Below are 21,112 nucleotides of genomic sequence, written 5' to 3' on the forward strand. Positions count from 1 at the left end.
CTTTGGGGGAAAGTGGGAAGCATAAAAGCAAATATATGAGCTAGGATTAAACATATTCACTAATTCTTATAGACAGAGACACAACCCCCAGGCTATTACATAGAAAAACTGGCATACAACTTAAAATAAACAGCAAATACAAATTTCTACTACATCAACTATGTCCATGGCTGGTGGTGAAAGACAATCTGGTACCTGGTGTCCATGAAGTGTGTACAGCAGTCTTCCTTCCAGCAGGTCCAATACTTTCACAGTACCATCATTAGAAGCAGAAAGGAGGAACTTTCCAGATGGGTGGAATGACAGACCGTTCACCCCGGCACTGTGGACTGAGGAACATTCACACCGTTATATTAGAGAGTATTGGCTCTTGCCTGAAGAAGGGCACTTCTACACCACAAAAATGGACATGCTAAAGGGACTCTGTTACCAGATTTGTGGCAACTAATCGGAGATCAGCATGATGTAGAGACAGAGTCCCTGATTCCAGCGATATGTCACTAATTGGGCTGATTGATGTAGATTGGACATAATCACAGTTTTATCAGCAGGAGGTCATCACTACAGGACAAGTAAACCTGCTGCCATCTAGTCCTCCATATTAATGAGCTCTGTACAATCCCGCACCCACAACCGATTTGCAGACGCGGTAAGTGATGTGGGCAGCATTATACAGAGCTCAGCAATCTGAGCACAGCTAGATCTGCAGCAGATAAAACGGTGATTTTATCAAAACTGCATCAAGTAGTAAGTGATACATTGCTGGAATTAGGGTCTCTGCCCCTACATCATGCTTCTCTCAGATGAGGTAGCAAAAATCTGGAAACAGATTCTCTTTAAGATGTGCAGGGCACAGTGGAGAGTGCAAAGCCGGATGGGAATAGATGCAGGGCTCAATTAAGTGTGCAACACGGGATAGGATTAGATGCAGGGCTCAGCAGAGTGCGCGACACGGAATGGGATTAGATGCAGGGTGCAATGGAGTGTGCAACACGGGATAGGATTAGATGCAGAGCTCAGCAGAGTGTGTGACACGGAATATGATCAGATGCAGGGTGCAATGGAGTGTGAACACGGAATGGGATTAGATGCATGGCTCAGCAGACTGTGACATGGGATGGTATTAGATGCAGGGCTCAGCAGAGTGCGTGATACAGAATGGGCTAAGATGTAGAGCTCAGTGGAGTGCACTACACAGGATGGAATTACATGTAGAGCTCAGTTAAGTACGCGACACAGGATGGGATCCGATGTAGAGCTCAGTGGAGTGCGCGAAACAGGATGGGATCCGATGTAGAGCTCACTGGAGTGCGCGACACAGGATGGGATCCGATGTAGAGCTCACTGGAGTGCGCGACACAGGATGGGATCCGATGTAGAGCTCACTGGAGTGCGCGACACAGGATGGGATCCGATGTAGAGCTCAGTGGAGTGCGCGACACAGGATGGGATCCGATGTAGAGCTCAGTGGAGTGCGCGACACAGGATGGGATCCGATGTAGAGCTCAGTGGAGTGCGCGACACAGGATGGGATCCGATGTAGAGCTCAGTGGAGTGCGCGACACAGGATGGGATCCGATGTAGAGCTCACTGGAGTGCGCGACACAGGATGGGATCCGATGTAGAGCTCACTGGAGTGCGCGACACAGGATGGGATCCGATGTAGAGCTCACTGGAGTGCGCGACACAGGATGGGATCCGATGTAGAGCTCAGTGGAGTGCGCGACACAGGATGGGATCCGATGTAGAGCTCAGTGGAGTGCGCGACACAGGATGGGATCCGATGTAGAGCTCAGTGGAGTGCGCGACACAGGATGGGATCCGATGTAGAGCTCAGTGGAGTGCGCGACACAGGATGGGAACCGATGTAGAGCTCAGTGGAGTGCGCGACACAGGATGGGATCCGATGTAGAGCTCAGTGGAGTGCGCGACACAGGATGGGATCCGATGTAGAGCTCAGTGGAGTAAGCGAAACAGGATGGGATCCGATGTAGAGCTCAGTGGAGTGCGCAACACAGGATGGGATCCGATGTAGAGCTCAGTGGAGTGCGCGAAACAGGATGGGATCCGATGTAGAGCTCAGTGGAGTGCGCGAAACAGGATGGGATCCGATGTAGAGCTCAGTGGAGTGCGCGAAACAGGATGGGATCCGATGTAGAGCTCAGTGGAGTGCGCGAAACAGGATGGGATCCGATGTAGAGCTCAGTGGAGTGCGCGACACAGGATGGGATCAGATGTAGAGCTCAGTGGAGTGCGCGACACAGGATGGGATCCGATGTAGAGCTCAGTGGAGTGCGCGACACAGGATGGGATCCGATGTAGAGCTCAGTGGAGTGCGCGACACAGGATGGGATCCGATGTAGAGCTCAGTGGAGTAAGCGAAACAGGATGGGATCCGATGTAGAGCTCAGTGGAGTAAGCGAAACAGGATGGGATCCGATGTAGAGCTCAGTGGAGTAAGCGAAACAGGATGGGATCCGATGTAGAGCTCAGTGGAGTAAGCGAAACAGGATGGGATCCGATGTAGAGCTCAGTGGAGTAAGCGACACAGGATGGGATCCGATGTAGAGCTCAGTGGAGTGCGCGACACAGGATGGGATCCGATGTAGAGCTCAGTGGAGTGCGCGACACAGGATGGGATCAGATGTAGAGCTCAGTGGAGTGCGCGACACAGGATGGGAACCGATGTAGAGCTCAGTGGAGTGCGCGACACAAGATGGGATTAGATGCAGGGCTGAGCGCAGTGTATTACGCTGGATGGGATTACATACATGGCTCTGCTAGGTCATCGTCAAGTCTGAATTACAAGCAGCTGAATAAGGCTTTATGCTGACATAGCAGAGCCAGTGTTCACAGCACATTAGTGTGAGAATTACACTTCTGTGGACTGAAAACTGAAGCGACAACAGCAGCAGTGAACGCAGGTCCAGCAGCCTGGTATTGTACTGCTATCATCACGCTACTTAGCTGTTCTCACTAATGGAAGAAGACATCTCTGCAGCGCTGTTCTCACCAATCAGAGCTACCCTACGGCAGTGACTCCTTCCTTCAGAGAGAACAGCTCGATAGCCTGGTATTAGTAGTACAATACCAAGCTACCTGACCTGCTGCGCTCAGATTACAGGTAATCTTTCAGCAGGTTTTTGCTATTTAATCTCAGAGAAGCATAATTTAGTGCAAGTGAGCTGATTCCGGGGATGTGTCACTTGCTAGGCTGTGTGCTGTAGTTTCAATAGAATCAGTGTTTTATCAGCAGATTATCATTGCCTGACTAGGTCTCACATGCCTCTACATCATGTTGCTATCAGATTACATATCAGATACCTGCTGACAGATTCAATTCAATCCTGCTCTCTTACTGTTCATTAAATACTGCATTATTGGTACAATCACTTTACTCCTGCGGCTTCCCTGAATAATAGTTTTTTTTGCTTTTTTTTTTTTTTTTTTTTTTTTTTTTAAAAATCCACCGTACGGTTCCAGAATTTTGGATGTTTTACTTAAGTGCTAAATCTTACGGCCATTACCGGGGCGTGACTCGCAGCGTTCTGTGGGGGCGTATATTTTGGTTGTTCTACATTATTACCCTGACAACCACACCCACTTGTAAGGACCAGAATAATAAGCAATGAAAAAAGCTTTCATCTCTGGAATCATACGGTGGATTTAAAGAGAAAAGAGGAATACACAGGGGAGCAGTGGGAATAAAACATGCTCAACACTAGAAAAATGGCCACTTTTGACCTGGTGACCGATGCTTTTTAACCCCCTTCAAAGGCCAGCCCATCTATTAGCAATGGCAATTCCAAATTATCAGATGTCCTTTCACTAACGAATGTGGACCAGATCACAGGAACTGAACTACAGCTAGAACATCAGAAAGATACAGTCCAGAGCTGCAGCATTTCACATGGCGATCAGAGTCCAGCACATGCAACAGTAGAGATCTCCGCATCTTTGTTGGGATAAAGCAGTTTTGTTCCCATCTTATATCCAATAATCAGTTGCTGAGATTTTATGCACCTACAACGTGCTACCTTGATAATGCTGCAGTAATTTATTCATGCGAATATCCCAGACTTTCACTGTACTGTCAGACCATGCCGAGGCGACACACGTTCCTGATGGATTAAAGTGAACATCATTGGAATGCCTGAAAGAAATGGAAGACAGGCAAATGTGGGTTTACTTTTTACAACCCAGACAACCTCTTTAAAACCTCTTTTCTTCAGAAGAGCACGGCTCCCGGGGATAGGAGGCCCTGAAGATTGACAGTTCGGACAAGGGGCAGTTTTATGCTGCTGCTCCAAGCTGTGCTCTAATTCCATTAGAATATGCAGCATTTTTTGCGGTATTGCCACAAAAAAAAAAAAACCACAATTATGGCATTTAAATTTTTTTTTCTCTGTTACATTGTATACCGATCATATTAATTAATTTTATATTTTGATAGATTAGACTTTTATGGATACAGTGCTACCAGATGTTTGTTTTGTTTATTTTTAAAGGGGTGGGTCCGAAGGTCAAAGAAATTTTCATCTAAATCGCTATCTATTTAGTGCCGTAATCTAAACTAATTTCTAATATGACTGCATTAAAAATTCATTACTGTTCCCCCAACTACACCATCTAACAGATATTGTATTTTTTCCCCTACTTCTTGTTAGACGCTTCGTTTGAGCATCCCAGTGCATGCTGGGATGGTCAAACGAAGAGACATCAGGGGGGGCAGAGGCTGTGGTCACTGTCACCCTCCCTGAAACAAAGCATCATCAGTGATGCTCATTTCAAGGGCAGGGCTAGTCTTCGCACACTTATTGTGCAATGTGGACATTCACAGTGCGTTCTGTGTTGCCAGCTCAGATCAGTAGTAATGAGCCGGTAACAGAGCAGCGCTCCCTGTCGGTGCAGTGCGTTGTCAGGATACTCACTGTTCAGAGACTAGTGACGTCATTTGCGGGGGTGGTATCACAGTATATGCTAAAATTCACGGTCTCTAATGAATGCCAGCCACAGGCTAAGTTTCACAGAAGTGCCATAATAACAGGCATAGGGTCTTCTGCAGACGCCCAGTCATTAAAGCAACTCTTACGGCACCCAGCAATTGCGTTGTGGGGGGCCACAGGGCTGGTGGATCAGCACGCCTCTGGACAGCATGCTATAAATGCCACTGTCACAGCTGCATTTAGTAGGTTAAGGCTAAGTGCCCACAATGCAGAAATTCTGCTTCTCCCTGGCAGGAAATACACATGCGGATTTTACATGCTTTTTTTCCTGCCAGGTAGAAGCGTCTTTGCATGAATTTCCGCATGCGGGTTGTCAAGCGCTTTTCCAAGCGATTTTAGCATCACTTGGAAAGTGCTTGACAACTTGGTCACACTATATAAATCCATGCAAATGGCATGGATTTATATAGTGTGACCAAGTTAGTTAAAAAAATAGAATAAGAATGGTAAAAAATAAAGATTATACCGCTGTTATACCATACTGTTGTATGGGTCGCGGTGGTGTGAAAGGACCTGAGGTGACCTGTCACATGACTAAATGATGTCATGGCAGGTCCTTTCACACCACCGCGACCCATACAACAGATAGAAAAGTAGCAGAGAAAACACCGGGGGACATCGGAAGGTAACTATAATCTTTATTTTTTACTTTAAATTCTTTTTTTTAACAGATACTATGGTACCCGGGTCTGGAGGAGAGTCTCCTCTTCTCCAGACCCAGTTACCATCCGCATATTAAATCGCATAATATCCACTTGTGCACATGTAATCATGCGGATATTAAGTGATTCAATGAAAGTCAATGGCCGCAATTACGCTGCGTGTCCGCAAAATTAATGGACATGCTGCATATTTTTCCGCAATGATAATCTGCAGCGGAAATTTCCGCAGCATGTGCACAGCACATGCAGATTATCATTGGGGACCATGGGGCACGTATTACCAAGCGTTTTTTTAACCCCTTTACAGCCTGTGGCGTATTCGTACGCACCAGGCTGTCACCCCCTGTTCAGCACGGGCTCCGGTGCTGAGCCCACACTGAACCGGGCACATGTCAGCTGATTATTACAGCTGACATGAGCTCGAAACAGCCGCGGGTGGAATCGCAATCCACCCGCGGCTGTTAACATGTTACATGCCGCAGTCAATCTCTGACAGCGACATTTAACATCGCCGCGCCGGAAGCGCGTCACTTACCCCGCCCATCGGTGACCCCGTCACGTGATCATGGGTCACCGATGCGTGGGCATGATAACCCTGGGTCTGCAGCAGACCCCAGTGGTTGTCATGTGCTGATCGCTATGAGCGCCACCTAGTGGTCGGTGCTCATAGCACAGGAGCATTTCTGCTATATAGAGGTGATCTACTCATCACCTCTATGTAGCAGAGGCGATCAGACAAGTGCTACTTCTAGTCTCCTATGGAGACTATAGAAGCATGCAAAAAGTGAAAAAAAAATGTTTTTAAAAAAATTAAAATAAAATATAAAAGTTTAAATCACCCCCCTTTCGCCCCATTCAAAATAAAATAATAAAAAACAAACAAAACATACACACATATTTGGTATCGCAGCGTTCAGAATCACCCGATCGATCAACATAAAAAAAGAATTAATCCGATCGGTAAACGGCGTAACGAGAAAAAAAATTCTAAAATGCCAGAATTCCGTTTTTTGGTCGCCGCAACATTGCAATAAAATGCAATAACAGGCGATCAAAACATCGGATCTACCCCAAAATGGTATCAATAAAAACTTCAGCTCGGCGCGCAAAAAATAAGCCCTCACCCGGCCCCAGAGCCTGAAAAATGGAGATGCTATGGGTCTTGGAAAATGGCGCCTTTTTTTTTTTTGTTTTTTTTTTTAAGCAAACTTTGGAATTTTTTTTCACCACTTAAATAAAAAGAACATATACACGTTCGAGGTCTACAAACTCGTAATGACCTGGAGAATCAGAATGACAGGTCAGTTTTAGCATTCAGTGAATGTGGTAAAAAAAAAAAAAGAAAAGAAAACAAACATCTGTGGTATTGCCCTTTTTTTGCAATTTCACCGCACTTGGAATTTTTTTCCCGTACACGATATGGTAAAACCAGTAATCTCGTAAAAAGTCGCAAAAGTACAACTCGTCCCGCAAAAAATAAGCCCTCACACGGCCATATCGACCAAAAAATAAAAATGCTATGGCTCTGGGAACAAGGGGAGCAAAAAACGAAAATGCAAAAACGGAAAATCCCAGGGTTGCGAAGGGGTTAAGCGTTTTCGCTGCGGAAATTCTGCGGCAAAAACGCAAAGTGGGCACACAGCCTAACAGGCTTACAGCGGTGAATAAAACAGGCATCATCGGCCGGCAACAAAACAGGCTCAGTTTCTGAGCCTGCTTTAAATGAGACCCGATAAAGGTCATACTGGTGCATCATATTTGGGAAGGGGTTTAAAGAAGGCTTTTCACTGGATTTTTTACATTTAAGTTGAGTACTTCCTCCAATTTCCAAAGCTCCACTGATTCCTGAACAGTTTTTCTCCTTTTCTGTGCCCCTCCATTCCAAAGTTATGCCCCCTGGAAATAAAGATGCTAATTTTCCCTTCAACCAACTGGGCGTATACAACACAACTACTCTGTGGGCATTTACTTTTTCCTCCTCTGAGGCTGGCAAATCAAAACACTGCCGCACCAACAGAGAAGTTCTGTGGTATACACCCAGTTGGTTGAAGGACAACTCTATCTTTATTTCAAGGGGGTATAACTTTGGAATGGAGGGGCACACCAAACAAGAAAAATCTGTTTCAGAATCAATGATGCAGCACCAATTGGAGGAGGAACTCTGTTTAAATTAAAAAATCCAGTGAAAGGTCCTGTTAAAGAGTAGCTACCCATAGGTGGCACTAACGAGACAGCTTTCTTCCAATTCTTCCATGAAGAAGAGAGCAAATTAATTATGGAGAACATAGATCTTTAAAGTTCCCGGGTTTGGTAATATACAATAAACCACATAAGTTGCAGCTTAGTGGGATCCAAATCAATGCCATAGATTGCTGGGATAATGGCTCATGAGAGCGGCTGGCCTATAATTAATAATTACCCTTTGTAGTCCATGAAGGTGTTAATGCAAACTCTGTTTGTTGTGTCCCAGATTCGTACGGTTTTATCATCACTGCATGAAGCGATTAGTCTTCCATCTGGGGAGAATCTGTAATGAAGAAAGATTAGAGAACCCTAGAGAGGACGCGGATGAGAGAAATTACATAAATTGTCTAAATACCCAACAAATAAGGAAATCAGTGTGAAAGCATTGACAGTGAACAGCAAGAAAGCAGCGCTAATACCGTATGGAAGACACAGCGGAGGACGCCACTGGCCAGTACACAAGGCAAGTGCACGCTCTCAGAAGCCATTAGAAACCACAGGGCTGTGTAAGAATGAAAAGATTAGACTAGTTATCAGAGCGTCAAGTGCCATGTCCAAGGCCTGCAACTGCTGCCCCCTGGTGGCATTAGGACAACATTTGTCAGCAGGGACTCCACTGATCCTATAAAAGACCCCTGTGAGAACGCAGCGGTACTGTGCATGCTCATCCACCACTGCATTCACTTCTATGGGATGGCTGGCTATCAGACAAGACTGTGCTAAATATGTGTTTGCAAACCCTGTAGATAAGATACTGCTTCCCATCATCAATGGGCAAAATTTGATTTGTCAGAACGTTGTTGAGCAAATTTAAAAAAAAAATACAAAAGACATTTTAGAAACATCTGTCCTTCAACACAAAATGGCTTTATGTGACTTATCCTGGGTATAATGATAGACATTTACTTAGACTGGATTAAATGCCACAAACTTATTAAACTTATCTGCAGCTTGTTCCAATTTTCAGAAAAACAACTTTATTAATATATGGGATGTTTGGTGCACCCTTGGTGTGGCCGAGCACCTCAGCGCACTGTTCCGCCCATTTGGTTTTGCATACCTCAGCCTCCCTTCTGATTGAAAGCGATGGCATACCCCTAGCCAGTGCCCTCGTCAACTGAAAATCAACCTCTCTCCACTACACTACCGGGTGTAGCGGGACAAAGAGCAACATCAAGAGAACCATCTGGGATCAGAACAATCCCTCTAAGTTCGGGAAAAACACATCCATCACATATGGATAGCATATTGTATAATTTTACACACCACTTTTAAAGGGTTGTCCAGTACCATCAACTTTCAGATTGTGGATTAATCTGCAACTTAATAGCGTTCTAAAGCTATGCGGCCAACACACTGAAAGCCTGGCTACCGGGAGGAAGTGATCTTTGTTCCGATTCACGCTTTCAGTCATGGAGGCAAAACCAGCAAGGCACTGACAGCAGACTCAGCAATGTATCACAGCAGAACCGGCTGTCAGTCATTACAGAGGGGGTACTGAGCAATGCTTGAGGCCACTCAGGTCGCACCTGTATGACTGAAAGGTGGAGGCTGCAGGGAGAAATAAAGTTTATTTTCTCCTGATAGCTGTGCTTTCAGTGCGGCGGTAACACTATTTTAGAATGCCGTTACCTGTAGATTGACTCCATATCTGCAGGTTAAAAGCAATTTTTTTTACATGACAGGTTCCCATTAAAATGATTTTATACCATCACTTGTTTGATGATTGGCGGTCGTCTAATAGCCTGTAGAGACAGGTCGACCACATTTCCTAAGTGCAGACAACGATCAGTGATATCTCCCTCTGCGCGGGTATACTACCATTGTTCTTGGGAGCACATGTTCTGGTTACATAGAACAATGAGCTGCCGACTAGGATCTTTGAGTAAGCTTAAAAATACTTTCACCCAACGAGCATTTTGCTTATTTATTGGGCGACTGGCAGCCTATTTGCAATGCCTGATTATCATGAAACGAGTGATCCTAGAAACACTCGCTCACAACAATCAGCCAGTGTAAATTCAGGTTTAGTTGTCAATACCATATTGGTGAGGCGAAATCTACATAGTGGACAAAGCCGGAACAGTGTAGCTCCATATACGCTTTGTAGTAGCCATTCTCAGGTGCTGATGCTAAGGTTCTACAGAAGTGAATGGGGGTGAGCTGAAGGTCTCGAAAAGGCGTATACTAGGTAATTCCTGGTGCAAACAGGCAATCGTGGGTGTGCCGGGAGTCCGAAACCCACCACTTAGATATGTGTGACCTATCCCAGGGATAGGACATTTTTAAAGTTCTTGATATTCTGGATTTTAATGCTGAAGACCTCGCATTTGCGCCCAAAAAAACCCAAGAGATTTAGACGCCTTTGCTGACAGAATCTGAACAAGCTGTATTTCAGGCAATGTGTAACTACATACCTTGCACATCGAACCCAGTTTGTATGTTGGGTCAGTGAGAAAAGAAAGCGCTGATGATGGACGCTCCACGCTTTAATGGACTTGTCGTCAGATGCAGTGATAATGCACTGGCCGTCATTCGAAAAGTCAACGCTTCGCACTGAAGCAGTGTGCGCCCTGAGTATGGTTGACTCCCCTTTGCTGAAATAATAAAATTAAAACAAATATACGAATACATGCTGAAATCACACTTGTCCTCCGGTCTTGCTGCCCTCATCCACCATAACAATTTGAAACGACTTTTGGTGCACATGCCATTCTAATATGTCCAGGGACTGTCCTAATTTCATACTATTTAACTTGTCATGCCTTCTTTTTGAGTGGGTGGCTTTCTCTTATCAGCATTCTGCCAGCACTATAAGAGTTGGAACTTCCTTTCCTTTGCTTCCCAGCAAACATTGCTCCTGCAATTATCCAATGGTATGCCTGCCCTGTATTAAAGGCCAGACCCTCAGTCTTGCAAGTATAAAGTTTAACAGACGGGAGAGCAGGAGCAGAGAGACAGACTCACCTCCTGTAATCTGTCTCTGCGTCTCTTTAGGCAGATTACACGTGATAATAGGCAATGGGCAGCAGGTCAGAAAACATGGGAGAGACTTAGTAGAAGGTACTTTGGAAATATATTTTTTTGGAAGGAAGACAATTTTTCAATAAAATGATTTGAAAATGGTATATTTATTACATTATCTATCAATTAATATCCATTTAGCAGAAAGCACAGAGCCCATTTCACAAAAGGAGGTGCAAAGGGCTGGACAAAGAATTGAAACTTGTACCTTGCTTTTATATTTAATGTAATTTCCATCCTCTAGAAAACGTAAGGTAACATTAATGTATTACCGAGTTTACCCTAAGAATTCAATTTACAGCTATTAAATGGCAAACCTATAAAACTGTAAGAAAAGCTAAATGAAACCACTGGAAGAATTCCAAGAAATCTCCAATTTCTTCCCATAGGTACAATGCAAGAGTCATTACAATTAGACTGGAAAAGTACTTAGAAAACTGCCTGATGTAATACCGCTGAGTATACAAGCCCAATGCATATACAAGAACAGAAATGTAAAAGGTCCCAAAATACCATTTCTTCTCCATTTGTGTCCAGGACTTACATGTTAGGGGTCCAGAGTCTTACAGTCCTGTCCTTAGCAGCAGACGCCAGCAGATGTCCAGTAGGAGAAAACTGAACACTGGTCACAACCTCTCGGTGCCCGATAAATCTGAAAGCCCGAGACTGAGGCTTGAAATTCCAGACCATGACACATGCATCTGCAGCGGAGGACGCTGAAAATATATAGAAAATATACATTTTCAAAAAAAATAAAGGGAACACTTAAACAACAGAATATAACTCCAAGTAAATCAAACTTCTGTGAAATCAAACTGTCCACTTAGGAAGCAACACTGATTGACAATCAATTTCACATGCTGTTGTGTAAATGGAATAGACAATAGATGGAAATTATTGGCAATTATCAAGACACCCTCAATAAAGGAGTGGTTCTGCAGGTGGGGACCACAGACCACATCTCAGTACCAATGCTTTCTGGCTGATGTTTTGGTCACTTTTGAATGTTGGTTGTGCTTTCGCACTCGTGGTAGCATGAGACGGACTCTACATCCCACAGAAGTTGCTCAGGTAGTGCAGCTCATCCAGGATGGCACTTCAATGCGAGCTGTGGCAAGAAGATTTGCTGTGTCTGTCAGCGTAGTGTCCAGAGGCTGGAGGCGCTACCCAGGAGACAGGCTAGTACAGCAGGAGGCATGGAGGGGGCCGTAGGAGGGCAACAACCCAGCAGCAGGACTGCTACCTCCGCCTTTGTGCAAGGAGGAACAGGAGGAGGACTGCCAGAGCCCTGCAAAATGACCTCCAGCAGGCCACAAATGTGCATGTGTCTGCACAAACGGTTAGAAACCGACTCCATGAGGGTGGTATGAGGGCTTGACATCCACAGATGGGGGTTGTGCTCACAGCCCAACACCATGCAGGACGCTTGGCATTTGCCACAGAACACCAGGATTGGCAAAGTTGCCACTGGCGCCCTGTGCTCTTCACAGATGAAAGCAGGTTCACACTGAGCACATGTGACAGACGTGACAGAGTCTGGAGACGCCGTGGAGAGTGATCTGCTGCCTGCAACATCCTTCAGCATGACCAGTATGGCAGTGGTCAGTAATGGTGTGGGGTGGCATTTCTTTGGAGGGCCGCACAGCCCTCCATGTGATCGCCAGACATAGCCTAACTGCCATTAGGTACCGAGATGAGATCCTCAGACCCCTTGTGAGACCATAAGCTGGTGCAGTTGGCCCTGGGCTCCTCCTAATGCAGGACAATGCCAGACCTCATGTGGCTGGAGTGTGTCAGCAGTTCCTGCAAGATGAAAGCATTGAAGCTATGGACTGGCCCGCCCGTTCCCCAGACCTGAATCCGATTGAGCACATCTGGGACATCATGTCTCGCTCCATCCACCAACGTCACGTTGCACCACAGACTGTCCAGGAGTTGGCGGAGGCTTTAGTCCAGGTCTGGGAGGAGATACCACAGGAGACAATCCGCAACCTCATCAGGAGCATGCCCAGGCGTTGTAGGGAGGTCATACAGGCACGTGGAGGCCACACACAATACTGAGCCTCATTTTGACTTGTTTTAAGGACATTACATCAAAGTTGGATCAGCCTGTAGTGTGTTTTTCCACTTTAATTTTGGGAGTGACTCCAAATCCAGGCCTCCATTGGTTAATAAATTTGATTTCCATTGATGATTTTTGTGTGATTTTGTTGTCAGCACATTCAACTTTGTACAGAACAAAGTATTCAATGAGAATATTTCATTCATTCAGATCTAGGATGTGTTATTTGAGTGTTCCCTTTATTTTTTTGAGCAGTGTATATACGACATAATATTTATTCCAAAACTTGCTATATTCAACCATACTATTTAGTAATACAACGCTTGATGAAACAACAATAACCATTTAAAGGGCACCCCACTAACATATCCCCAGCTGAACGCTCATACATTCGAATGATCCCCTGCTGTCACCAAAGGGGAGCTGTGGTCACTTACACAATTAAGGGGAAATGTAGTTCTACATACAGGAAGATACTATGGGGTTATTCTATTTCACGAGGGAGACACATGAGATGACATAGAGCAGGCACACAGGCCGAATTCAGCCCCTGGTTAGTCATTGCTGATCTTCAGAGACAAAACTAAACTATCAGAACATTGGGACTATTAATGGGTTTTTTTTTTTTTTTTTGGCCCACTTTGAGCATTTTGAAAAAAAAACATTAACCCACCGGACTAAGATTTTCTGGAAACAAACAATTCATGAGATAATTACCAAGTTGTTTGTTGTCAGAACTGAAGTCAACACAGGTGACGGCATCTTTATGTCCTTTGAAGTTGCGCTTCAGGGCCGGATCTTCCTGTTCAAACAAAAGTCCCTCATCAATAAATTATATCAATTATGGATTTAGCAAGAAAACATACCGTGGGGCTGAAGAAAAGAAAGTTTCACTCTCAGTGCTGAAAATCAACATTCTCAAATATAGTATGATGGGTGTGTTTTCTTAGATGTTTGATAATGAAGGTGGCGTCCCACAGATCCGCTCTACATACAACATACAGGCGGCGTCCAAACAGATCCACTCTACACACAACATACAGGCGGCGTCCAAACAGATCCGCTCTACACACAACATACAGGTGTCATCCTACAGATCCGCCCTACATACAACATACAGGTGGCGTCCCACAGATCCGCTCTACAGACAACATACAGGTGTCGTCCTACAGATCCGCTCTACACACAACATACAGGCGGCATCCCACAGATCCGCTCTACACACAATATACAGGCGGCGTCCCACAGATCCGCTCTACACACAACATACAGGCGGCGTCCCACAGATCCGCTCTACACACAACATACAGGCGGCGTCCAAACAGATCCGCTCTACACACAACATACAGGTGTCATCCTACAGATCCGCTCTACACACAACATACAGGCGGCGTCCCACAGATCCGCTCTACAGACAACATACAGGCGTCGTCCTACAGATCCGCTCTACACACAACATACAGGCGGCGTCCCACAGATCCGCTCTACACACAATATACAGGCAAAAAGAAGCAAAACAAAAATATATCTCATACCCTACCATAATTATATATAAATGTAAAGCAAAATTGCATAATAAATATAGGGTACTTAGTGAACTATTTTTGATCAAAAAAAGTATACAAGCCGTCCCACCAGCGGCAAGGTGACCCTAAATTGGGACGGTACCTATACTGCCTATATTAAAAACCTTACTGTATATCAAAGTTGAAGTAACGCATATAAAAGGGTAGACAAATAGGACCGGGTCCCAACTCCAGACCACCTAGGCCCGTGGTAAGCTACATATATACCAATCAGCTCAACAAAGGGCATGCCACACCCTTAAATTGCACAGAATGCAAACAAGTCAAAAAACCAGACAATGTGAACTGAGGTCTAAGATGGCAGACATACAAGAAACAGAGGCATGTTCACACTAGCAAAAAGAAGCAAAACAAAAATATATCTCATACCCCACCATAATTATATATAAATGTAAAGCAAAATTGCATAATAAATATACGGTACTTAGTGAACTATTTTTGATCAAAAAAAGTATACAAGCCGTCCCACCAGCGGCAAGGTGACCCTAAATTGGGACGGTACCTATACTGCCTATATTAAAAACCTTACTGTATATCAAAGTTGAAGTAATGCATATAAAAGGGTAGACAAATAGGACCGGGTCCCAACTCCAGGCCACCTAGGCCCGTGGTAAGCTACATATATACCAATCAGCTCAACAAAGGGCATGCCACACCCTTAAATTGCACAGAATGCAAACAAGTCAAAAAACCAGACAATGTGAACTGAGGTCTAAGATGGCAGACATACAAGAAACAGAGGCATGTTCACACTAGCAAAAAGAAGCAAAACAAAAATATATCTCATACCCCACCATAATTATATATAAATGTAAAGCAAAATTGCATAATAAATATAGGGTACTTAGTGAACTATTTTTGATCAAAAAAAGTATACAAGCCGTCCCACCAGCGGCAAGGTGACCCTAAATTGGGACGGTACCTATACTGCCTATATTAAAAACCTTACTGTATATCAAAGTTGAAGTAATGCATATAAAAGGGTAGACAAATAGGACCGGGTCCCAACTCCAGACCACCTAGGCCCGTGGTAAGCTACATATATACCAATCAGCTCAACAAAGGGCATGCCACACCCTTAAATTGCACAGAATGCAAACAAGTCAAAAAACCAGACAATGTGAACTGAGGTCTAAGATGGCAGACATACAAGAAACAGAGGCATGTTCACACTAGCAAAAAGAAGCAAAACAAAAATATATCTCATACCCTACCATAATTATATATAAATGTAAAGCAAAATTGCATAATAAATATAGGGTACTTAGTGAACTATTTTTGATCAAAAAAAGTATACAAGCCGTCCCACCAGCGGCAAGGTGACCCTAAATTGGGATGGTACCTATACTGCCTATATTAAAAACCCGGTCCTATTTGTCTACCCTTTTATATGCATTACTTCAACTTTGATATACAGTAAGGTTTTTAATATAGGCAGTATAGGTACCGTCCCAATTTAGGGTCACCTTGCCGCTGGTGGGACGGCTTGTATACTTTTTTTGATCAAAAATAGTTCACTAAGTACCCTATATTTATTATGAAATTTTGCTTTACATTTATATATAATTATGGTAGGGTATGAGATATATTTTTGTTTTGCTTCTTTTTGCTAGTGTGAACATGCCTCTGTTTCTTGTATGTCTGCCATCTTAGACCTCAGTTCACACAATATACAGGCGGCGTCCCACAGATCCGCTCTACACACAACATACAGGCGGCGTCCCACAGATCCGCTCTACACACAACATACAGGCGGTGTCCCACAGATCCGCTCTACACACAACATACAGGCGGCGTCCCACAGATCCGCTCTACACACAACATACAGGCAGCGTCCCACAGATCCGCTCTACATACAGGCGGCGTCCCACAGATCCGCTCTACATACAACATACAGTCGGCGTCCCACAGATCCGCTCTACATACAGTCGGCGTCCCACAGATCCGCTCTACATACAGTCGGCGTCCCACAGATCCGCTCTACATACAACATACAGTCGGAGTCCCACAGATCCGCTCTACATACAGTCGGCGTCCCACAGATCCGCTCTACATACAGTCGGCGTCCCACAGATCCGCTCTACATACAACATACAGTCGGCGTCCCACAGATCCGCTCTACATACAGTCGGCGTCCCACAGATCCGCTCTACATACAACATACAGTCGGCGTCCCACAGATCCGCTCTACATACAACATACAGGTGTCATCCTACAGATCCGCTCTACATACAACATACAGGCGGCGTCCCACAGATCCACTCCACATACAACATACAGGTGGCGTCCCACAGATCCGCCCTACAGACAACATACAGGTGGCGTCCCACAGATCCGCTCTACATACAACATACAGGTGTCATCCTACAGATAAGCCCTACATACAACATACAGGTGGCGTCCCACAGATCCGCTCTACACACAACATACAGGCGGTGTCCCACAGATCCGCTCTACACACAACATACAGGCGGCGTCCCACAGATCTGCTCTACACACAACATACAGGCGGCGTCCCACAGATCCGCTCTACACACAACATACAGGCAGCGTCCCACAGATCCGCTCTACATACAGGCGGCGTCCCACAGATCCGCTCTACATACAACATACAGTCGGCGTCCCACAGATCCGCTCTACATACAGTCGGCGTCCCACAGATCCGCTCTACATACAGTCGGCGTCCCACAGATCCGCTCTACATACAACATACAGTCGGCGTCCCACAGATCCGCTCTACATACAGTCGGCGTCCCACAGATCCGCTCTACATACAGTCGGCGTCCCACAGATCCGCTCTACATACAACATACAGTCGGCGTCCCACAGATCCGCTCTACATACAGTCGGCGTCCCACAGATCCGCTCTACATACAGTCGGCGTCCCACAGATCCGCTCTACATACAGTCGGCGTCCCACAGATCCGCTCTACATACAGTCGGCGTCCCACAGATCCGCTCTACATACAGTCGGCGTCCCACAGATCCGCTCTACATACAACATACAGGCGGCGTCCCACAGATCCGCTCTACATACAACATACAGGTGTCATTCTACAGATCCGCCCTACATACAACATACAGGTGGCGTCCCACAGATCCGCTGTACATACAACATACAGGTGTCATCCTACAGATCCGCTCTACATACAACATACAGGCGGCGTCCCACAGATCCACTCCACATACAACATACAGGCGGCGTCCCACAGATCCGCCCTACAGACAACATACAGGTGGCGTCCCACAGATCCGCTCTACATACAACATACAGGTGTCATCCTACAGATAAGCCCTACATACAACATACAGGTGGCGTCCCACAGATCCGCTGTACATACAACATACAGGTGTCATCCTACAGATCCGCTCTACATACAACATACAGGCGGCGTCCCACAGATCCGCTCTACATACAACATACAGGTGGCGTCCCACAGATCCGCTCTACATACAACATACAGGTGTCATCCTACAGATAAGCCCTACATACAACATACAGGTGGCGTCCCACAGATCCGCTGTACATACAACATACAGGTGTCATCCTACAGATCCGCTCTACATACAACATACAGGCGGCGTCCCACAGATCCACTCCACATACAACATACAGGCGGCGTCCCACAGATCCGCCCTACAGACAACATACAGGTGGCGTCCCACAGATCCGCTCTACATACAACATACAGGTGTCATCCTACAGATAAGCCCTACATACAACATACAGGTGGCGTCCCACAGATCCGCTGTACATACAACATACAGGTGTCATCCTACAGATCCGCTCTACATACAACATACAGGCGGCGTCCCACAGATCCGCTCTACATACAACATACAGGTGGCGTCCCACAGATCCGCTCTACATACAACATACAGGTGGCGTCCCACAGATCCACTCTACATACAACATACAGGTGGCGTCCCACAGATCCACTCTACATACAACATACAGGTGGCGTCCCACAGATCCACTCTACATACAACATACAGGTGGCGTCCCACAGATCCACTCTACATACAACATACAGGTGGCGTCCCACAGATCCACTCTACATACAACATACAGGTGGCGTCCCACAGATCCACTCTACATACAACATACAGGTGGCGTCCCACAGATCCACTCTACATACAACATACAGGTGGCGTCCCACAGATCCGCTGTACATACAACATACAGGTGGCGTCCCACAGATCCACTCTACATACAACATACAGGTGGCGTCCCACAGATCCACTCTACATACAACATACAGGTGGCGTCCCACAGATCCACTCTACATACAACATACAGGTGGCGTCCCACAGATCCGCTCTACATACAACATACAGGTGGCGTCCCACAGATCCACTCTACATACAACATACAGGTGGCGTCCCACAGATCCACTCTACATACAACATACAGGTGGCGTCCCACAGATCCACTCTACATACAACATACAGGTGGCGTCCCACAGATCCACTCTACATACAACATACAGGTGGCGTCCCACAGATCCACTCTACATACAACATACAGGTGGCGTCCCACAGATCCACTCTACATACAACATACAGGTGGCGTCCCACAGATCCGCTCTACATACAACATACAGGTGGCGTCCCACAGATCCGCTCTACATACAACATACAGGCGGCGTCCCACAGATCCACTCCACATACAACATACAGGTGGCGTCCCACAGATCCGCTCTACATACAACATACAGGTGGCGTCCCACAGATCCGCTCTACATACAACATACAGGTGGCGTCCCACAGATCCGCTCTACATACAACATACAGGTGGCGTCCCACAGATCCACTCTACATACAACATACAGGTGGCGTCCCACAGATCCACTCTACATACAACATACAGGTGGCGTCCCACAGATCCACTCTACATACAACATACAGGTGGCGTCCCACAGATCCGCTCTACATACAACATACAGGTGGCGTCCCACAGATCCGCTCTACATACAACATACAGGCGGCGTCCCACAGATCCACTCCACATACAACATACAGGTGGCGTCCCACAGATCCACTCCACATACAACATACAGGTGGCGTCCCACAGATTCGCCCTACATACAACATACAGGTGGCGTCCCACAGATCCGCTCTACACACAACATACAGGCGGCGTCCCACAGATCCGCTCTACATACAACATACAGGTGGCGTCCCACAGATCCGCTCTACATACAACATACAGGTGGCGTCCCACAGATCCGCTCTACAGAAGATATATCTCCACCACACTACTTGTCAGTGTCACACTATGGAGTCCACCCAGGAAACATCACTGACGCTACAGTCAGAAGCGCAGGGAAGCGGTGACTCTGAGTACAGCTGTCAGAATCTCACCAGCACCGACGCCATGGAGGGTAGAACATTCAAAGCGACCAATCGCCAGGATAATTCTCAGTCATGTGCTTAGAGCTGCGTGACGTCCCGGACTTCTTGATTACTCTCTGCTCGGACGGGCGGGCTTCTGTGGGTTTAGTAGCTAGGAAGCGTCCAAGGTGTTGTGTTTGAAGGGGAGTTACTTTCGATCCTATTGTGTGTAGGAGCGGACATGCGCAGTGTTCTTGTTATAGTGACGGGAGAGGATGCATGAGGGGAGCTGTCCATTTGCAGTTACGGACTCAGCTCTGAATGCTCGTCCCTTAGCGCTTGTACTGGGCAAGCAGCGGAGCCATGAAGGGGAGAGCTCCCAGTTGTCTGGGGTGACATGAGGGGAGAGCTCCCAGGTGTCTGGGGTGACATGAGGGGAGAACTCCCAGGTGTCTGGGGTGACATGAGGGGAGAGCTCCCAGGTGTCTGGGGTGACATGAGGCGAGAACTCCCAGGTGTCTGGGGTGACATGAGGGGAGAACTCCCAGGTGTCAGGGGTGACATGAGGGGGTGAACTCCCTGGTGTCTGGGGTGACATGAGGGGAGAGCTCCCAGGTGTCTGGGGTGACAGGAGGCGAGAACTCCCAGGTGTCTGGGGTGACATGAGGGGAGAACTCCCAGGTGTCAGGGGTGACATGAGGGGGTGAACTCCCTGGTGTCTGGGGTGACATGAGGGGAGAGCTCCCAGGTGTCTGGGGTGACATGAGGGGAGAACTCCCAGGTGTCTGGGGTGACATGAGGGGAGAACTCCCAGGTGTCTGGGGTGACATGAGGGGAGAACTCCCAGGTGTCTGGGGTGACATGAGGGGAGAACTCCCAGGTGTCAGGGGTGACATGAGGGGTGAACTCCCAGGTGTCTGGGGTGACATGAGGGGGAGAGCTCCCAGGTGTCAGGGGTGACATGAGGGAGAGAACTCCCAGGTGTCTGGGGTGACATGAGGGGGGAGAGCTCCCAGGTGTCAGGGGTGACATGAGGGAGAGAACTCCCAGGTGTCTGGGGTGACATGAGGGGTGAACTCCCAGGTGTCTGGGGTGACATGAGGGGAGAACTCCCAGGTGTCTGGGGTGACATGAGGGGAGAACTCCCAGGTGTCTGGGGTGACATGAGGGGGAGAGCTCCCAGGTGTCTGGGGT

At 46.6% G+C, this 21,112-nt stretch overlaps 1 protein-coding gene across 4 annotated transcripts in view; it reads right to left on the reverse strand.

Moving 5' to 3' along the window:
* Window positions 1-20,141, reverse strand: part of POC1B (POC1 centriolar protein B) — a 79,761-nt gene extending 59,620 nt beyond the window's left edge. For 2 of the 4 annotated variants that reach the window (XM_073651642.1, XM_073651639.1), the window contains exons 1-7: window positions 19,949-20,139; window positions 13,716-13,800; window positions 11,481-11,652; window positions 10,330-10,509; window positions 8,088-8,195; window positions 4,038-4,153; window positions 196-329 (exon numbers count right to left, since the gene is read on the reverse strand). In XM_073651642.1, coding sequence (XP_073507743.1) covers window positions 196-329; window positions 4,038-4,153; window positions 8,088-8,195; window positions 10,330-10,509; window positions 11,481-11,652; window positions 13,716-13,800; window positions 19,949-19,963 — 810 coding nt within the window. In that variant the 5' untranslated portion in view covers window positions 19,964-20,139. Of the gene's footprint in view, window positions 1-195; window positions 330-4,037; window positions 4,154-8,087; window positions 8,196-10,329; window positions 10,510-11,480; window positions 11,653-13,715; window positions 13,801-19,948 lie in introns of all 4 variants that reach the window. The other 2 variants (XM_073651640.1, XM_073651641.1) reach the window with 2 other exon arrangements.
* Window positions 20,142-21,112: the final 971 nt, after the last annotated feature.

The sequence above is a fragment of the Phyllobates terribilis genome, unplaced genomic scaffold, assembly GCF_046119375.1.
Source record: "Phyllobates terribilis strain yellow unplaced genomic scaffold, ASM4611937v1 Scaffold_11__3_contigs__length_659146591, whole genome shotgun sequence".
NCBI classification, from domain to species: domain Eukaryota; kingdom Metazoa; phylum Chordata; class Amphibia; order Anura; family Dendrobatidae; genus Phyllobates; species Phyllobates terribilis.